This window comes from Artemia franciscana, chromosome 1 (assembly GCF_032884065.1).
Source record: "Artemia franciscana chromosome 1, ASM3288406v1, whole genome shotgun sequence".
Taxonomy (NCBI): domain Eukaryota; kingdom Metazoa; phylum Arthropoda; class Branchiopoda; order Anostraca; family Artemiidae; genus Artemia; species Artemia franciscana.
Window position 1 is genome coordinate 19,532,778 of NC_088863.1, and position 22,043 is coordinate 19,554,820.

The following is a 22,043-nucleotide window of genomic DNA, read 5'->3' on the forward strand; positions in this document are numbered from 1 at the left end:
TTTAGTTATTATAGAAGATTTGTGCGTACGCATGGCAAACAAACCTCTTCAGGATTTGGGAATGCCTTCACCTAACCGTATCGCTGCTGTTTCGACATGTGTAGAATTGGATCGTGAACAAAGTTACAGTACGAGTGATCTATTGTCGTATGTACAAAATAACATTTACAAGTTAACGTCGGAACAAAAAGACATTTATGATACGATAGACTCAATTTCAGGACGTATACAACTACCTGCTGATTTCTGTAGTTTAGTGACGTCCAAAAATGAATTGATTGAAAAATTATTTCCGAATATTCTAAAAAATTATAAAAATAATAAATGGCTTTTAGTTATTATAGAAGATTTGTGCGTACGCATGGCAAACAAACCTCTTCAGGATTTGGGAATGCCTTCACCTAACCGTATCGCTGCTGTTTCGACATGTGTAGAATTGGATCGTGAACAAAGTTACAGTACGAGTGATCTATTGTCGTATGTACAAAATAACATTTACAAGTTAACGTCGGAACAAAAAGACATTTATGATACGATAGACTCAATTTCAGGACGTATACAACTACCTGCTGATTTCTGTAGTTTAGTGACGTCCAAAAATGAATTGATTGAAAAAGTATTTCCAAATATTCTAAAAAATTATAAAAATAATAAATGGCCCAAAAATATAGACGTCCACGAAATCAACAATATTGTTTTGATCAAGATTCGAGACCAGGCAGTCCTTTGCAAGTCAGTCGACACAGTTTTGGAACCAAATGAAGCGGTTAATTATCCATCTGAATTTTTAAATTCCATATATCTTTCAGGTTTCCACCACACGTGCTACAACTAAAAATAGGCGACCCACCAAAGCTTTGCAATGGCACGCGACTTGCCGTAAAAAAAACAATGGAAAGCCTAATAAAGGCGACAATCTTGACAGGGCATTTTGAGGGTAAGGCTGTTCTTATTCCTCGCATTCCCATGATTCCAACGGATCTGCCTTTTCAATTTAAAAGATTGCAATTCCCAATTCGATTAGCATTTGCAATCACCATTAACAAAGCTCAAGGTCAATCATTAGAAAAATGTGGTATAGATCTTAATACTGATTGTTTTTCCCATGGACAATTGTACGTTGCATGTTCGAGGGTCGGTAAACCTGACAATCTATTTATATGCAGCGACAATTGGACAGCGAAGAATGTTGTATATTCGCAAGTTTTACGCAGTTAATTTGTATTGTATCCATCTATCTATCTATCTATATAAAAACGAGTGTGTGTATGCATGTTTGTTTGTTTGTAAAAGAGCGTTTGCATATGACGTCATTATAGTGCATACGGCTTTGTATATGCACAGACAATGGAAAGCCAAGAATGTTGTATATTCGCAGTTTTTACGTAGTTTAACTCCTGCAGACGAAATGAATGCTTGCCTGAAAAATTCTAATTTATGGGCACACGTAAAAATATTAAAATTAACTACAAATATGCGTGTCCGATTGCAAAACGATGATTCTGGTCAAACATTTTCAGATCAATTGCTGGCAATTGGAAACGGAAAGCTTCCAGTAGTGGGAAAGCCAAAAATGTTGTATATTCGCAATTTTTACGTAGTTTGAAACACATATATAAATCTATCTATATTCACAGGTGGGACACAGGGACACAGCTACAATGGCGCGTAACGACTTACGCGCGCGGGGGGCTTGGGGGGGCACGAAGCGCCCCACCAACTAGGTGTTGGGGTGGCGCGAAGCGCACCCCAACAGCTAGTATATATATATATATATACTAGCTGTTGGGGCCTCGACCGAGATCCGCTGATTTTTGAATTAAAAAAGAGGGAATAGTTGTGGGAAAAGTCAAAGTCTTGGCCAATTGTAGAAAAAAGCCAAGACAGATTGTTGAATTAAGTGGGCAGCCCAGTCAAGGGTTAATTTTATCCCTTTGATTGCCGTTGTTACTGTCTCCCATTTATGCTACACCTTTCCTTGTATGTGTGTCCCTTCACAAACGCCGAACTAGAGTCATACCTGTTGGGTTAGGTTAGGTTAAGTTAGCCTACAAGGGCCTCCTGCAATCTGCCTCGACTCTTATGCATATATAAGATATATATGGGGTCCCTGTGTCCCACCTGTGAATAGAGATAGATATAAATATATGTTTTTAACTACGTAAAACATGCGAATATACAACATTCTTCGCTGTCCCATTGTCTGTGCATATAAATAGATTGTCAGGTTTACTGACTCTTGAACATGCAACATATAATTGTCCATGGGAAAAACAATCCGTATTCAGATCTATACTCATTATTCTAATGATGTGTCCCTGTGTCCCGGTCGTCATTTATATTCCCTGTGTCCCGGTCGTCATTTGTGTCCCGGTGTCCCAGTTGTAATTTCTCTTTGAGTGTCCCGGTCGTCATTTATCCCCTGTGTCCCAGTGTCCCGGTCGTCATTTGTGTCCCGGTATCCGGTCTGTAATTTCTATTCGAACAATCCCTGTGTCCCGGTCGTCATTTATATACCCCGCCTGTGCCCCCGGCGTCCCCGTTGTAGTTGTGTCCCTGTGTCCCGGTCGTCATTTATATTCCCTGTGTCCCGGTCGTGATTTCTGTCCGGGTGTCCCAGTCTGTAATTTCTCTTTGAGGTTCCCGGTCGTCACTTATATTCCCTCTGTATCGGTCGTCATTTGTGTCTCGGTCTGTAATTTCTCTTTGAGTGTTTTTTCTTTTTAGTTTTTTTTTAGTTTTTTACCTTTTTTCTTTTTTCAGTTTTCTTTTTCTTCTTTATTTTTCAGCGTCACTATGAAGTACATATCGACGAACCTTTGTTTTTTAACTTAAATCTGGTAGCATTGATGACCTCATCCAAGTCAAAATCCCAAACCAATCATCATCGCTATCATTTTCAGTTTTGATATGTTTTGACTCTCGCTGTCCAGGTGGATTTTCATCTAACTTCGCGGTTTTGCGTTCTTTAGCCGCAAGCCTGTTTCTTGCTGTTCTTGTGATTCCCCGGCACGCTTTCTTTTCTTACTTTCTCTATCAGCTGCAAGCCTGTTTTCTTGCTGTTCTTGTGATTCCTCGAACGCTTTCTTTTCTTACTTTCTCTATCAGCAGCAAGTTTTTTGGCATAAGCTCTTTGAGCAGCATCCTCGGCTGTTGCCATTGTAGGTTCTTCAGTCATTTTACATTAAACATTTTTCCGTGAACAAATGTCTTAAATACCGTTAATGACGTCACCGTCATAGCAAAAATGACGACAACTAACTTCATGACGTCAGTCGACACAGAAACATGACGTCACCTGACAGACAGACACACAGACAGACAACTTATTTTATATATATATATATATATATATATATATATATAATATATATATATATATATATATATATATATATATATATATATCTGCATATAAAAATAAGTTGTCTGTCCGTTACGCCAGATTATATCGTCTAATATATAAAAGAAAACAAACTAGAATGTAAAAACTGGAAATTGCATAAATATTTCGAAATATTTTCACAATAGATTAAAGTAATTCGAAAAAAAAAATGGTAAAAAACTTAAAAAACTAAAAAGGAAAAACTAAAAAAAAATTAAAATTAAAAAATTAAAAAAAGAAAAAAACCTAAAAAGAAAAACGTAAAAAAATAAAAAAGATAAAAAACTAAAAAAAAAATAAAAAAAGCTCAAAAACTAAAAATGAAAAAACTAAAAAAAAACTGGGAATGCACAAATATTTCAGTATATTTTGACAATAGATTAAAGCAATTCGAAAACCTTAAAACAGATACCCAAATTTTGAGGTTTAATATAAATTATTGGAGCTTTAGCATGCTTGCACGTAAAGATTTTTCCAAGTGTCAATGTTAGAATGAACATTGACAAATTGAAAAACAATCAATAAAAAGAAGAAACTAAAAAAAGAAAAAACTAAAAAGAAAAAAAAAACTAAAGAAGGAACTGTATCTATATATATATATATAAATCTATATATATATAAATAAGTTGTCTGTCTTTTATGTCTGTTTACACTATGTCTGTTACGCCAGATTATATCTTATCTATATATAAAAATAAGTTGTATGTATTTTTGTATGAGGGTTGCATATGACGTCTGAAAAATAAAGAAAAAGAAAACTGAAAAAGAAAAATGGTAAAAAACTAAAAAAAACTAAAAAGAAAAACTAAAAAAAAACTAAAAAATAAAAAAAATTAAAAAAAGAAAAAACTTAAAAGAAAAAATGTAAAAAAAATAAAAAAATAAAAGGTAAAAAACTAAAAAGAAAAAAAACTAAAAAAAGCTAAACAACTAAAAAAAGAAAAAACTAAAAAAAACTGGGAATTGCACAAATATTTCAATATATTTTGACAAAAGATTAAGGTAATTCGAAACCTTAAAACAGATACCCAAAATTTGAGGTTTTTATAAATTGTTGGAGCTTTAGCTTGCTTGGCACGTAAAGATTTTTCCAAGTGTCAATGTTAGAATGAACATTGACAAATTGAAGAAAACAAATCAATAAAAAGAAGAAAATTAAAAAAGAAAAACTAAAAAAGAAAAACTAAGAAAAGAAAAAACTAAAAAAGAAAAAAAAACTGAAATGAAACTGTATCTATATATCTATATAAACGACGACCGGGACAATCAAAGAGAAATTACAGACTGGGATACGGGGACACAAATGACAACCGGGACACAGGGAATATAAATGACGACCTGGACACAGGGACACAACTACAACGGGGACGCTGGGGGAACAGGGGGATGTATAAATGACGACGGAGACACAGGGAATGTTCGATTATTAATCATCATCAACAAAGCTCAAGGGCAATCGAAAGAAAAATGCGGTATAGATATCAGTACGGATTGTTTTGTGTCCCGGTGTCCCAGTCTGTAATTTCTCTTTGAGTGTCGCGGTTGTCATTTATATTCCCTGTGTCCCGGTATCCCGGTCGTCATTTTTGTCCCGGTCGTCATTTGTGTTCCGGTGTCCCGGTCTGTCGTCATTTATATTCCCTGTGTCCCGGTCGTCATTTGTGTCCCGGTGCCTTGTTGATGGTGATTGCTAATCGAACATTCCTTGTGTCCCAGTCGCTTTCTCGTTGAGTGTCCCGGTCGTCATTTATATTCCCTATGTCCCGGTGTCCCGGTCGTCATTTGTGTCCCGATGTCCCGGTGTGTAATTTCGTCAATCAACAAATATGACGTCAGTCGACGCACAAACATGACGTCACTCGACACACAGACACACAGACAACTTATTTTTATATATATACTAGCTGTTGGGGTGGCGCTTCGCGCCACCCCAACACCTAGTTGGTGGGGGCGCTTCGCGCCCCCCCCCAAGCCCCCCCGCGCGCGTAAGTCGTTACGCGCCATTGTAGTTGTGTCCCTATGTCCCACCTGTGAATATAGATAGATATATATATATATGGTTTTAACTACGTAAAACTTGCGAATATACAACATTCTTTGCTGTCCCATTGTCTTTGCATATAAATAGATTGTCAGGTTTACCGACTCTTGAACATGCAACATATAATGGTCCATGGGAAAACAATCTGTATTCAGATCTATACCTCATGATTCTAATGATTGCCCTTGAGCTTTGTTGATGGTGATTGCTAATCGACCATTCCCTGTCCCGGTGTCCCGGTCGTCATTTACATCCCCCTGTTTCCCCCGGTGTCCCCGTTGTAGTTGTGTCCCTGTGTCCCGGTCGTCATTTATATTCCCTGTGTCCCGGGTCCCGGTCGTCATTTGTATCCCGGTGTCCCGGTCTGTATATACATTCGTTTTTTAGTTTTGTTTTTCTCCTTTATTTTTTTCCTTTTTTTTTCTTTTTTAGCTTATTTAGATTTTTAGATTTTTTAGTTTTTTTATTAGTTTTTAGTTTTTTTTTCTTTTTAGTTTTTTTGTCCCGGTCGTCATTTATATCCCCCTGTTTCCCCCGGTGTCCCCGTTGTAGTTGTGTCCCTGTGTCCCGGTCGTCATTTATATTCCCTGTGTCCCGGTCGTCATTTGTATTTTTTTCCTTTTTTTTTCTTTTTTAGCTTATTTAGATTTTTAGATTTTTTAGTTTTTTTATTAGTTTTTAGTTTTTTTTTCTTTTTAGTTTTTTTGTCCCGGTCGTCATTTATATCCCCCTGTTTCCCCCGGGTCGTCATTTATACTCCCTGTGTCCCGGTGCTTTGTTGATTGCTAATCGAACATTCCTTTTGTCCTGGTCGCTTTCTCTTTGAGTGTCGTCATTTATTTTTTTCTTTTTTAGTTCTTTTAGTTTTTACCTTTTTTAGTTTTTTTTTGTTTTTAGTTTTTTTAGTTTTTTACCTTTTTTTAGTTTTTTTAGTTTTTTTTAGTTTTTTAGCTTTTTTATTTTTTTTATTAGTTTTTAGTTTTTTTGTAGTTTTTGCCTTTTTTTTAGTTTTTTTAGTTTTTTAGCTTTTTTATTAGTTTTTAGTTTTTTTTGTAGTTTTTGCCTTTTTTTAGTTTTTTTAGTTTTTTAGCTTTTTTATTTTTTTTATTAGTTTTTAGTTTTTTTTGTAGTTTTTGCCTTTTTTTTCTCTTTGAGTGTCGTCATTTATTAGTTTTTTCCTTTTTTTTTTTAGTTTTTTATTGGTTTTTACCTTTATTTTAGCTTATTTTTCAGTTTTTTCCTTTTTTTTAGTTTTTTTTATTTTTTATTTTTTTTAGTTTTTCACCTTTTTTTAGTTTTTTTAGTTTTTTAGCTTTTTTACTTTTTTTATTAGTTTTTAGTTTTTTTTGTAGTTTTTGCCTTTTTTAGTTTTTTCAGTTTTTTTTTTAGTTTTTTATTGGTTTTTACCTTTATAGTTTTTTTAGTTTTTTAGCTTTTTTATTTTTTTATTAGTTTTTAGTTTTTTTTGTAGTTTTTGCCTTTTTTTAGTTTTTTCAGTTTTGACGTCACCTGATCCAGTTTTTTCAGGTGACGTCACCTGACACATCCATCCACACATCCATCCACAGACAACTTATTTTTATATATATAGATAGATGTCCCGGTGTCCCGGTCGTCATTTGTGTCCCGATGTCCCGGTGTGTAATTTCGTCAATCAACAAACATGACGTCACTCGACACACACACACACACACACAGACAACTTATTTATATATATATATATATATATATATATATATATATATATATATATATATATATATATATATATATATATATATATATATATATATATATATATATATATATATATATATATATATATATATATATATATATATATATATATATATATATATATATATATATATATATATATATATATATATATATATATATATATATCTTCTATATATATAAAAATAAGTCTGTGGATCAGGTGAGGTCATGTTTCTGTGTTGACTGACGTCATGAAATTAGTTGTCGTCATTTTTGCTTTGACGGTGACGTCATTAGACCGAGACAGAGGGAATATAAGTGACGACCGGGAACCTCAAAGAGAAATTACAGACTGGGACACCCGGACACAAATCACGACCGGGACACAGGGAATATAAATGACGACCGGGACACAGGGACACAACTACAACGGGGACGCCGGGGGCACAGGCGGGATATATAAATGACGACCGAGACACAGGGATTGTTCGAATAGAAATTACAGACCGGGACACCGGGACACAAATGACGACCGGGACACCGGGACACAGGGAATATAAATGACGACCGGGACACTCAAAGAGAAATTACAAACTGGGACCACGGGACACAAATGACGACCGGGACACAGGGAATATAAATGACGACCGGGACACAGGGACACATCATTAGAATAACGAGGTATAGATCTGAATACGGATTGTTTTTCCCATGGACAATTATATGTTGCATGTTCTAGAGTCAGTAAACCTGACAATCTGTTTATATGCACAGACAATGGGACAGCGAAGAATGTTGTATATTCGCGTTAAAAACATATATTTATATCTATCTCTATTCACAGGTGGGACACAGGGACACAACTACAATGGCGCGTAACTAATATGGTGCATAACGACTTACGCGCGCGGGGGGGCTTGGGGGGGGCGAAGCGCCCCACCAACTAGGTGTTGGGGTGGCGCGAAGCGCCACCCCAACAGCTAGTCTATATATATAAAAATAAGTTGTCTGTCTGTGGATGTGTCAGGTGACGTCATGTTTGTTCGCATATGACGTCTGAATTATTTCACACTAATACAAAAGAAGAAAAAAACTAAAAAAGGTAAAAACTACAAAAAAAAACTAAAAAGAAAAAAAAACTAAAAAAGCTAAAAAACTAAAAAAAACTAAAAAAAGGTAAAAATCTAATAACTAAAAAAAAACTGAAAAAAATAAAAAAAGGCAAAAACTACAAAAAAAATAAAAACTAATAAAAAAACTAAAAAAGCTAAAAAACTAAAAAAAACTAAAAAAACTAAAAAAAGGTAAAAAACTAAAAAAAAACTAAAAACTAAAAAAGAAAAAAACTAAAAAAAAGGAAAAAACTGAAAAATAAACAGAAAAAACTAAAAAAAAGGAAAAAACTGAAAAATAAGAGAAAAAGAAAACTAAAAAAATATTAATAAATATAAAAAATATAAATATAAATATAATATAAATTAGCAATCAACAAAGCACCGAGACACAAATGACGACCGGGACACAGGGAGTATAAATGACGACCAGGACATAAGTAAAAAAAAAAAAAACTAAAAAAACTAAAAAAATGGTAAAAACTACAAAAAAACTAAAAATTAATAAAAAAACTAAAAAATCTAAAAATCTAAATAAACTAAAAAAGAAAAAAAAGAAAAAAGGAAAAAAATAAAGGAGAAAAACAAAACTAAAAAACGAATGTATATACAGACCGGGACACCGGGATACAAATGACGACCGGGACACAGGGAATATAAATGACGACCGGGACACAGGGACACAACTACAATGGGGACGCCGGGGGGCACAGGGGGATATAAATGACGACCGGGACACCGGGACACAAGGAATATAAATGACGCCCGGGACACTCAAAGAGAAATCACAGACTGGAACACCGGGACACAAATGACGACCGGGACACAGGGAATATAAATGACGACCGGGACACAGGGACATAACTACAAAGGGGACGCCGGGGTGCACAGGGGGATATATAAATGACGATGGCGACTCAGGGAATGGTCGATTAGCAATCACCATCAACAAAGCTCAAGGGCAATCATTAGAATCATGAGGTATAGATCTGAATACGGATTGTTTTCCCATGGACCATTATATGTTGCATGTTCAAGAGTCGGTAAACCTGACAATCTATTTATATGCACAGACAATGGGACAGCAAAGAATGTTGTATATTCGCAAGTTTTACGTAGTTAAAAACATATATATATATATATATATATATATATATATATATATATATATATATATATATATATATATATCTATCTATATTCACAGATGGGACATAGGGACACAACTACAATGGCGCGTAACTAATATGGCGCGTAACGACTTACGCGCGCGGGGGGGCTTGGGGGGGGGCGCGAAGCGCCCCCACCAACTAGGTGTTGGGGTGGCGCGAAGCGCCACCCCAACAGCTAGTATATATATAAAAATAAGTTGTCTGTCTGTCTGTGGATCAGGTGACGTCATGTTTCTGTGTTGACTGACGTCATGTTTTCGACTGACGAAATTACAGACCGGGACATCGGGACACAAATGACGACCGGGACACCGGCACATAGGGAATATAAATGACGACCGGGACACAAGGAATGTTCGATTAGCAATCACCATCAACAAAGCACCGGGACACAAATGACGACCGGGTCACATGGAGTATAAATGACGACCAGGACATAAGTAAAAAAAAATTAAAAACTAAAAAAGGTAAAAACTACAAAAAAACTAAAAAGAAAAAAAAACTAAAAACTAATAATAAACTAAAAAAGCTAAAAAGCTAAAAAAAAATAAAAAAGAAAATAAAATGAAAAAGGAAAAAAAATGAAAAATAAAGGAGAAAAACAAAACTAAAAAAACGAAAAAAAACTAAAAAAGGTAAAAAACTAAAACCTAAAAAAAGACCAATTCAAAAACGAATGTATATACAGATCGGGACACAAATGACGACCGGGACACCGGGACATGACGACCGGGACACCTGAACACAACTACAACAGGGACGCCGGGGGGCTCAGGGGGATATATAAATGACGATGGCGACACAGGGAATCGTCGATTAGCAATCACCATCAACAAAGCTCAAGGGCAATCATTAGAATCATGAGGTATAGATCTGAATACGGATTGTTTTCCCATGGACCATTATATGTTGCATGTTCAAGAGTCGTTAAACCTGACATTCTATTTATATGCACAGACAATGGGACAGCAAAGAATGTTGTATATTCGCAAGTTTTACGTAGTTAAAAACATATATATATATATATATATATATATATATATATATATATATATATATATATATATCTATATTCACAGGTGGGACATAGGGACACAATTACAATGGCGCGTAACTAATATGGCGCGTAACGACTTATGCGCGCGGGGGGGGGGCTTGGGGGGGGCGCGAAGCACCCCCACCAACTAGGTGTTGGGGTGACGCGAAGCGCTACCCCAACAGCTAGTATATATATATATATATATATATATATATATATATATATATATATATATATATATATATATATATATATATATATATATATATATGTGGGGCAAATGTTGCCACAAACCTTGTTTTTACCAGCTTTATATAGAGAAGTATAGTTTTATGCGTATGTTTTAACTGTTACACATAGTTTACGGTGAATATCTCCCCCCTCCCAAAAAAAACAAAAGTTATTGATTATCGGTGAAAATCAGACTATCGAATTCAGCGTATTGGGTGATTCCACTGCAAGGTTTCAAGTCCCATCTACGAAGATGTAGAATTTTGTAATTTTTCAGAAAAAAAGATCACGGGTGTGTGTTTATTTCTTTGTTTGCTTGTTTTTTTCCCTAGGGGTGATCACACCAAGACAATGGTCCTAGAAAGGCTCGTTATCAATTAAATTGGAAGTTCTACTGATCCTATCAAAGTAGTAGACATTAGGGTGGGTCAATCATAAAAAGATTGTGCCACAACAAAGTGGCTTTTCTGCCATTGTGTGATGTAAAACGACAATTTTAGCCCCATGGGTACGTCAAGCAAAATTTTTAAGAGAATCAATCGAGTTAAAATTATTGAAGAACTAAATGGAAAACCTTCTAGTCTCAGAGACTACTATTCCGCGACGTGGTACATTCATTCTTAAAGGTTTACTTAGTCTATAAGAAATAAACAGTTAGTATAGATGCTTCTTTTAAATCTTGACTTAACTAAGTTTACTCTTTTGAGGCTTAATAAAATTGTGTAGCGTGCAGTGGTGTGTAATTTCCTGTTGACCAATATGGAGGAGTTCTGATGAATCTTTGTGTAGGTGGGAGAGGAGATTTTAAAAAAGGAGATTTTAACCCTAAATTCTATAAGTCTGCGTAAACTATCAGATAAATATAGAAATAGGTTTGGAGATAAGTTAGAAATTAATTTCTAATCCCCCTTGATTCCCAGGAATAATTTTATACGACGTCTGCAACAATATTACGGGGGGAATAACATATCTTTTTTTTATAGAGATGTCTCCCATGGACGTCAGCAGCAGGGTAATGGCTTGGGAGACACCAAGACAATAAACAATATATGTAATAGGAGAATAAGAAATATCCCCATTTTATACTGGGTTAAAACAAAGCTATTGGTAGTAATTGCTTCTTCCCCCGGCAAATTTAGTAGGGTTGCTCGTAATGTTCATAGTCTCTCTTTTTCTGACGGTAGATAGGTGAATGTAATCTGTTTAGTTATAAATAGGAAAGAATGTCTGCAATAAGAGGGGTCGATGATGTTTTTGTTGTTATATTGCACTAAGATAAGACACAACTATTCGCACTAAGGCGACAACGATCTGGTAGAACCCTGATTTTTCTAGTTAAAGAACTGGTTAGGATTTTTATTTCCCCATGGGGTTTAAGGCATTTCATGACACCACGATTGGGCGTTATTTAATATTACTATCTTTTACCTGGTTGCGTCAATGATGACAAAATCTCCGTTTTTTCCAATTTCTAGTGAGCCATGAGTCCTTTCATATCCCAACGCTGCAGCAGAATTTATTGTTGCTCCAATTAATGCCTCCGTTGGGCTCATGCCAAAAACAGAGCAAGCGAGGTACATAACCATTGGCTAGAAAATCCAAATATCTTAATCATGCTTTATCTGGGTTAAAAAAGACAATCCATATTAGCCAAGAACATCTAGCACGTAAGTATCGAGCTCATGCAGTATGCATTAACTGTATCAACATCTACCTCAAATATTATGTATGTATACAAGCATCAATATCTAGTTCATTTATTTGGACTTTAAATTTGCTTCCAAGGTGTAGAGTGGAAATTTTTTGCGGTGTAGTTTTTTTTTATAAAGAGGCATTAGTTTGTTAATCCACTCGACAGAAAAAGCATGACAGGCAATCAAATCATATTTTTGAGAAAAACAATAAAAGGAAAGCGACACATTTGTAAGCAACAAAGTTATTAGATGGCAATTGCCCCCCCCCCACCTCGCATCCTCTTTTCCCTATATGTATCCGATATAAATTTTTGGATAGCCATATTGTTAGAAAAAATCCTAAAGATCACATAGCAAGACCTTCAGGGCTGACACAACCCCCTAATTCCGGGGGGCAAGGGGGGTTAAGTTATGTCACGGGGGATATAAGTTTCTTATGCAAGGAGTTGGCGAAAATGTAAATTTTTAGTTCCCTTTTAGGAGTAAAAGGTGATGGAGAATAACTAGTCCCCACGACGCCTTCTATTCCCCAAACTTGTCCCATCACAATCGTAAAAATAGCTATTGTGTCCATAAGTCAGACAAAATTTAAAAATTTGAACCTCTCTAAGTCCTCGGGACTAATTGGCTATTTGCTAAGTAATTTAAAAAAAAAAACTTTGTTAAAGAAGAATCCAAGAGACAACTACTTCAGAAGGTTCATACTTTTGGACAAACATCAACTGAAGAACTGGAAGTTATTCTAGTCTTTGAATGTGAAACATGACAGCTTCACATGCTTAGTCAAACTCAAGCTCATTCAGAATTGCTATGGTAATTATACGAACTACACCATATCCTGAATCTGTCAACTAGAACTAACGTTCACCTTCCTTTATATTGTTTCCACAAACCAGATCAAAACTGAAAACTGTAATCTCTCAAAGCCCACGGATCTAATCGGCTATTTGCTAAGTAATGTAAAAATCTTCTTCAATGAAGAATCAAAGAGGCGACTACTTCAGAAGGTTCATTCTTTGGACAACCATCAACCGAGGAACTGGAAATTATTTTAGTTGTTGAAAGTGAACCAAGACAGCTTGACAAGCTCTTTCATCCTCAAGCCCATTCAGAACGGCTATGGTAATATGACTAGTTGTGCCATATGCTGAATCTGTCAACTAGAATTAAAATTGGCCTTCCTTTGTGTCGTATCCACAAACCAGATCCAAGTTAAAAATTTGAATCTCTCAAAGTTATAAGTCAATTGGCTATTTGCTTTTGTTAAGTTATTTAAAAATCTCCTTTGAAGAAGAATCGAAGAGACGACAACTTCTGAAGGTTCATTCTTTGGGCAACCGTCAACCAAGGAACTGGAAGTTATTCTAGCTGTTAAAAGTGAACCAGAACATATTGACAAGCACATTCATCCCGAAACTCATTTAAAACGGCTATGGTTATATGACTAGCTACGCCATATGCTGAAACTGTCAACAAGAAATAAAATTGGCCTTCTTTTGTGCTGTGTCCACAAACCAGATAAAAGTTATAAATTTGAATCTCTCGAAATCCTCTAAGTCAATTGGCTATTTGTTCTTCTTAAGTCATTCAAAGATCTCCTTTGAAGAAGAATCGAAGAGATGACTACATATGACGGTTCATTGTTTGGACAACCATCAATCAATGAACTTGAAGTTATTCTAGTTGTTGAAAGTGAACCCAGAAAGCTTGAAAAGGTCATTCAACCTCAAGCTTATTCGGGGCGGCTATGGTAATATGACTAATTATTTCATACGCTAAAACTGTCAACTAGAATTAAAATTCGCCTTCTTTTATGTTGTGTCCACAAACCAGATTGAAGTTGAAAATCTGAATTTCTAAGTCCTCTGAGCCCATTAGCTATTAGATTTTGCTTTAGATTTAGCTATTAGTAATGTAAAATCTTCTTTAAAGAAGAATCACAGAGATGACTACTTCAGGAAGTTCCTTCTTTGGACAACCATCAACAGAGGAACTGGGAGTTATTCTAGTATTTGAATATGAAACACGACAGCTTGACAAATTCATTCATCCTCAAGCTCATTCAGAACGGCTCTGGTAACTGAACCAGCTATATCATATGCGGAATCTGTCAACTTGAACTAAAATTGAACCTCCTTTATATTGTGTCAACAAACCATATCCAAGCTGAAAATTTGAGTTTCTCAAAGTGCTTGGAGATATTAGTCTATTTGCTAAGCAATGTAAACAAAAATTTCAAAGAAGAATCACAGAGACGACTACTTCAGAAGGGTCATTCTTTGGACAACCATTAACTGAGGAACAGCAAGTTATTCTTGTTGGTGAAAGGGAGCCAGGACATCTTGACAAGCTCATTCATCTTCAAGATTGTTCAGAAGGGCTAAGCCAATATGACTAGCTGTATCTTCTGCTGAAACTGTCATATAGAACTAAAATTGGCGTTCCTTTATATTGTGTCCACAAACCAGATCGAAGTTGAAAATCTGACTTTCTCAAAGTCCTCGGAGATAATGGGCTATTTGCTAAGTAATATAAAAATTATCTTTAAAGAAGAATCACAAAGACGACTACTTCAGAGGGCTCGTTCTTTGGAAAACCATCAATTGAGGAACTGCAAGTTATTCTTGTTGTTGAAAGTGAACCAAGACAGCTTGACCAGCTCATTCATCCTCAAGGTTATTTACCACGGCTATGGTAATATAGCTAGCTATGACTTATGCTGAAACTGTCAGGTAGAACTAAATTTCCCCTTCCTTCATTTTGTGTCCACAAACAAAATCATAGTTGAAAATTTGAATCTTTCGAAGTCCTTTGAGTCAGTTGACTATTTGGTCTTGTTAAGTCATTTAAAAATCTCTTTTGAAGAAGAATCGAAGAGACGACTTCTTCTGACGGTTCATTCTTTGGACGACCATCAACCAAAGAACTGGAAGTTATTCTAGTTGTTGAATATTAACAGGGACAGCTTGACAAGCTCATTCATCCTTAGGCTCATTCAGAACGGCTATGGTTATATGACTAGCTATATCATATGCTGAAACTGTCAACTACATCGAAAACCAGATCGAAGTTGAAAATTTGAATATCTCATAGTCTTCGGAGCTAATTGGCTATATTCTAAGTAATACAAAAATCTTCCTCAAAGAAAAATCAAAGAAACGACTACTTCAGAAGGTTCATTGTTTGGACAATCGTCAACTGAGGAACTGGAAGTTGTTCTTGTTTTTGAAAGTGAAACATGATAGCTTGACAAGTTCATTCATTCTCATGGATATACTTTTCTTGAAAGGAAGCTTAAAAATCTTCTGATGTCTCTGAGGAAGACAGAAAAACTAGAACGTGGTACTGGAGATACGGGGATTAAATATGCCAAAGAAGTTTATTCTTTTGGATTGTCCCTATTGGGAAAACTTTCTCAAGATACGAGCATTGTAAATTATGACAAATTTAAGGCGTGAAAGAAAGCGCTCGATAATATATTAGTGAATCGATGGCCCTTTTATTCGCTTCCACACAGCAGCATAATTTGGCACTGATGAATGGCTTAATGAAATAATGACAAATAGATTATAAAGAAGTGGTGTTATTCTTATCTAGTCACAGTACAACTTATCAAAAAATCTCTGTTTTTGCTGATAGGTCTTATTCGTGTTGCAAGAGTAGCAGCCATGACCGTAAGCTTACTCGTAGCTGCAATTCATGTTTAAATATAGACGGACATATTTTTCTCTTCGTGAAAGATTAACCACAGCTATCCCCATGTCATTACCACTGAGCTAAAATCATTATTGATCTATGGAATTTAGCTTTATAATTATGGAATCCTAGCCAATAACCAAGGCTTACGTTAACCTGGGATCAATTATTTATGGACTAGACTGTAGCTCTTATGATTTGTTTCTGTTTTTGTATTTTAATTGTCACGACTTATTTATTACTAAACAGACAGATTTTTTCTCCACTTTCTAGGAATCACGTCCATGACGTAGATACTACCTTGAGCAACTTCTTGTGTATGTTCCTGTCACTTTTTTTCACGCTTAACATAGCGAAAATTTTTATCTGTTTCCGGACCAACATATTATATTACAACAATTCTAGAATCGTGGCCATATCACGAGCTTACCTAGAACTACAATTACTTGTCTACAAGCTTAAAGATTTCGTTTTCTTTCTTGATTTTGGCTATAGCAGAGAGCTTACCGAGACCTAAAATTATTTACTTATATTCCTTATGCTTAACGATTTTCAGAGTTTCATATACGATCTATCATTTTTTTCCTTTTTTTTGTAATAGATGAACTTCGACTTGAAAAGCAAAGCAGGATTAATATGGTAAATAAATCCAGCGCAATAACTCTCACAGCTATTTTTTAACTGCATTAGGGAAAAAGATTCTTCTGGTATGCTCTGCCTATTCGGATATTTTATACCTCTTAATGCTTGTTGTTCTAGTCAATCCCCTCAGGGGAATTAACAGGAGAATGCACTATGTCTAGTAAGCAAAAACTAAATTCGCCCTCATCAAATTTCAACGTCACAATGCCTTATTAATTTTGATACTGAAAATCATACTTGGGAGAGTTGACAGTTTTCAATTCCCTAAATTACGACTTGATTTCTCATCAGTGAACTCTATTTTAGGAATTTGTTGACAGCTTTTCTTTCGCGGAGATATCCTATCTCCGAGTCATTCCTTCGAAGAATGTAGTTTCAGGAACCTCTATAGTACAATATAACTCAGGACGATGCGGTAATTTACTAAATTCGGAACCCTTATCGTTTTGTAAGCTGATATGTGTAAAGCGCAAACCACGGCTCACAGTAGTCAAAATGTTAAAAATAAAATTTTAAAGAAACTGTCTATTGGCAAACACTTTCTAAGCAGCAAAAATTTTAAAATAGTAATTTACATGCAGAAAAAACTGAAAAAAATTATAATTATAAGAAAAAATTTTGAGAAATTTTAAAGAGAGCTTGGAATCTTTACGAAATGACACTATAAGAGGAATTCCAATAGTAATTAATAAATGGAAACAATTGGATTTTTGTGTTGACTCCAAATATATGGATTCATTAAATTTAATGTTACCTATCAAAAGCTATGAGCATGAAAAAATTAACCTGAATTCTAAATAAGGGGAGTAACACCTTCAAAAAACCAAATAACAACTTAATGAAAATAACACCATTAAATTCGGCATGTCAAAGAAGCTTACTCTAGAGGTCTCAAGCTCACATCTGAAAAACTGTGGAATTTTCATTTTTCTTTTTTTCAGAAGAGAGACCACGGATGCGTATTTAAATGTTTGTTTTTCTTTTTTTTTTTTTTATTTCTCCCGGGAGTGACTGTACCGAACTATGGGTCCTATTATATTGAAAGAGGGCTCATCTGAACGGAAATAAAAATAAAATACCCTTCTAAGTTACCAAACAGATCCTACCACGGGAAAATAGTGTTTTTTGCTATTTCGTGACACCACACTATGAATTTTAGTTCAAAGAGGATCAAGTTGCTATCAACTGAAAATTCTGAGATAGCCAACGATTAAGAAATTTCAGAAAAAAAATACTTTGAGCTACCCAGTTACAGTGGAAGTAATGCCGCGCGGTGGTGCATTCTTTTCTGGAAATTCTAGGATATAATTATGCATCAGCTATTATGAAGGAGGGGCGGTGGGTCAATTTTTAGGAGAGAAAAGATTGCTTCCCTCCCCCTTCTGCAAAGAACAACTTTGTTGAAGTTCGTTTGAAAGAAATCAGACGCTCAAATTCCTGTCTTTAGATTTTTCATTCTACGTAGGACCGAACTTACCACCCTGATAACCCAAAAACAGAGTTGACAGCAGAACTTTAATGTAGCAGTTCGCTGTTTATATAAGCTATGAAATAATTTAATATTAGTATGCGTTCCTAAGGATATATTTTTCATAGATTGTGTCTAATAGTTTCATGGACAATTAACAGTCACATTGCCTTGTGTTATGTAATTTGCGGAATTAGGTGGCATAAGCAGGATTTTGAATTAAAGAGTTTGTGGTAATGAACTGTAAGCAAGGAGTGACTCGGCCCACTCGCAACTGAAGCTCCAAAAGAAGAAAGTTTGATAAGAAATCAATATATTTAAAGGATAGGTGTTGTATAATGGCTGCAAAAATAAAAAATCCATTAAGTTTAATATTACCTATCAAATCTTACGAGCCAGAGAAAATTTGTTGATTTTCAACAAAGGGAAGAAACACCCCCAAAAAGTAAAGCAACATTAATTAAAATCGCACCCTCAGATTCAGCATATCAGAGAACATTACTGTAGATATTTCGGGCTCCTATGTACAAAAATGTGTAATTTTGTATGTTTTGCCCGAAAAAGATAGCTGTCATTCTATTTACCAGCTTATTTGTTTGTTCTTTTTTTCCGGGGAGTGATTGTAAAAAAACCAATGGTCCGATAGGGTCGGAAAATGGCTCATTCCAACAGAAAATAAAAGTACTAGCGCCATGTTTAAGTAAACAAAAGGACTGAACCTTTGGAAAGCGGCGGCACATATGCAGCTGTCCAAATTCATCTAATGAAACTTGACAAACCCCAAGGATCCGACGGGGTGCAAACTAGCACCTCCTATTCAGCATTCCACTTCTTATTAAATAATTATGCCCACTATTCTGTGCTTGTATTGCTCAGTAAAATGTACTTCATTTTGGGAAAGTCTAATTACCTGCGTTCTTAAGAAAGGAAAAACCCAAGGATTTGTGAATCTTATAGACCTATTACCGTCTGATATTCCAATTAAAAGCTGATATTCCAGGGGATCAAAATGACCATGGAAAGAACCAGGCAAATCGCATATGCTACTTTTTAGCTATTTTAAAACTGCCACCAGATGCTGAATATGAATTTGTCTACGTATGCGATTGACATTTCAAAAGCGTTTGACTCCATAATACATCTGCAGGCTATTCTTTCTCCGTTGAAAAGCAAAATTAAACGCTTTCTTTACGATTTCGTGTGGAATTGGTATGGCAATGCATCCATGTGGTTGCAGCTAGGTAGAGTGCTTAGCATCTCCTTCACTGTTCAGTAAGGTGTGAATCAAGGCTCTGTGCGCAGCCCAATTCTTTCCAATAATACCACCTGAATCATCACAAAAAATATTTATCGATTACTAATTGAGCGCCATGTTGATACTGGACACCTCCATTACGCAAACGATATTTTCCTAATATCAGACGATCTAAAAAATCTCTCAAACTCAACTGACATAGTTTGCCCTGATCTCAATGAAATCGGCCTGAAAGTCACCTCCTTGAAAACTGATTTTCTCGTTATGCCCATCAGCCTCCCATAGCTATCAGCTTTGGTCCAACAACTACTTCTATATTGTCTTCTCTGAAACATTTAGGTCAATTCTTTTGCTCATCTTTTAAGGCTGCTAAAACACTTGCAATCTGGTCGTTGAAAGCAACTCTGAAAAAAATCGTACGGGATGCTTCCTTGAGTTAAAGGTAAATTTCACAAGACAGCCCTGGGCAGAGTTTAAAACACTTTTTTCGCTCCAAATGTCTTCTTTCTGCTTTAATCTATGGACTTTTTCTGCACTTTCTGGACGGAAGAAAGTGCGACTTAAAATTTTCCGCTTTTGCGAATCTCTTCTCCAGTTGCCTATTTTGACTCGTAACCGGTACATTTTTTAGTTGATATGCTAATTTTTTTCCCCCGTGAAAGCTTACAGTCGAAGATCGAAGGCCCTTATTGGGGTATAATCAGCTATTTAACTGCAAAAGTAAATTTTCAGTAGTGCTGATTTACGAAAATATAGGAAGGTAAGGTTAGGTTAGAGGAATAATTACTATTTTAAGAAATCGAGTAGGGGATGTATTAATTTTATGGTCACTAGGGCTGATATTTTCTCTAGGAGTTGAGACTACATATTCTTAAGATATTTCTCCCTATCAATCATGCTCCTCTTTATTTCATCTTCTTTTACCAAAAGAGCTCAACTACCTTTTTCTGCATGGCTACTAGCAGCCATAGCAGCTCCTACCCCCGTCTCATCTTTATTTCATTCGTCCACACTAGTAACAGCCGGAATTTATCTGATGATTCGTTTGTCTCCTTCGTTTGAAGAGAGAGGGTGTTTCTTACTTGTTATCATAGGGGCTTTAACTTCCTTTTTTTCAGGTCTGGCTGCGTTCGGAGAAAACGATTTAAAACGAGTAATTGCATTATCTACACTAAGCCAGCTAGGAGTAATAATATTTTCTCTAGGTTTAGGGCTTACGCTATTTTGTTACTTTCATCTTTTTGCCCATGCACTTTTTAAGGCCCTTCTTTTTTATGCTCGGGGGTCGTAATTCATTCACTAGGGGTACAAGACATACGTTGAATAGGGGGAGTATCCAAGATACTCCAAAATCTAGGCGTGGGGTGCAATTTTGCTGTTTTCTTTCAATTTTTCAATGAAAATACTAAAAAATTAGATATCCATCAAAATTTTATGAAGGAACAGGGTTCTGGGGGAAGACAATTGCCCCCCTATCCCCTCCTACGACCATCCAGTTAGCACCCTTGTATATTTAAGCATAATAACCAAAGCTAAATGATTCTGAAATTAAATTTCCAAAAACTTAACTTCGGCTTTTCTCCTTTTCCTCTTCTAATGGTACACGGAGGGCCTAACACAGGAGATGATTTTAGGAAATGTAAACCATTTTACTCCAGTAGTTATCATAGTAAAATTCTACTTTATTGAGTTCTTGCTATCTCAGAAAGGGGTTAGGTAAGGAAAATGAAACTTTCAGGGATGGGTCTACAGGCCAAAGTGTGTCCCGGAAAGGTATTTTAAAGTAACCACGTCCACTCCTTCTCCCTCTAGAGGGCCTTGAAATTCACTTACATGACAGGTCTATAACCTATTGAAATTTTGATAAAACAACATTGTACCTTAATTTTCAGTTACTAGTTGTTTTTTCTCTGCCTTTAGTTCTGAAAATACAATTCCTGTTATTTGAGTAGAATTCTGAGCCATATCAATGTTTTTTTTCTTCAAAATTTAGGAAATGTATTTGTATATCTTTAAAACCTTATAAACTGGGATTGAGCAAAGTCGTGAAGCTGAAAACAAATTTTGTTGTACTTCATTCAAGCAGAAGATCTATTTCGCAAGGTTTCACTTTTATAACACACATATTTTTAAAGGTCATCAAAGGTCAGGACCCTCTAGAGGGAGAGGGAGTGAAGGTAGGTACTTCAAATACCTTCCCAGGACATACTTTATCCTGTAGACCCATCCCTCAAAGTTTCATTTTCCTAACCTAACCCCTTTCCGAGATAGCAAGAAGTCACTAAACTAGAATGTTACCAATATTTTAGCTAGCTTTTTAAGAAATACAAAAAAATAATAAAAAATCAAAGTTACTGGTTACTTGAAAATTAATTGCAAGTCAAAGATTCCTATTACTAAACAGTATTCATGATAACGGTAAAATTCTAGTCTAGTGTACTTTAAAATACCTTCCCGGGACACACTTTGGCCTGTAGACCCATCCCTGGAAGTTTCATTTTCCTAACCTAGCCCCTTTCCAAGATAGCAAGAAGTCAACAAACTAGAAATTTGCCTTAATATCATGTATGATCAACTATAATTTTAGCT

At 35.5% G+C, this 22,043-nt stretch overlaps 1 protein-coding gene across 3 annotated transcripts in view; it reads right to left on the bottom strand.

Annotated features, from left to right (window-relative positions):
• Nucleotides 1-22,043, bottom strand: part of LOC136026660 (probable imidazolonepropionase) — a 156,070-nt gene that overhangs the window by 3,196 nt on the left and 130,831 nt on the right. For all 3 annotated transcript variants that reach the window (XM_065703412.1, XM_065703410.1, XM_065703402.1), the window contains exon 8: nt 12,128-12,288. In XM_065703412.1, coding sequence (XP_065559484.1) covers nt 12,128-12,288 — 161 coding nt within the window. The remainder of the gene's footprint in view (nt 1-12,127; nt 12,289-22,043) is intronic.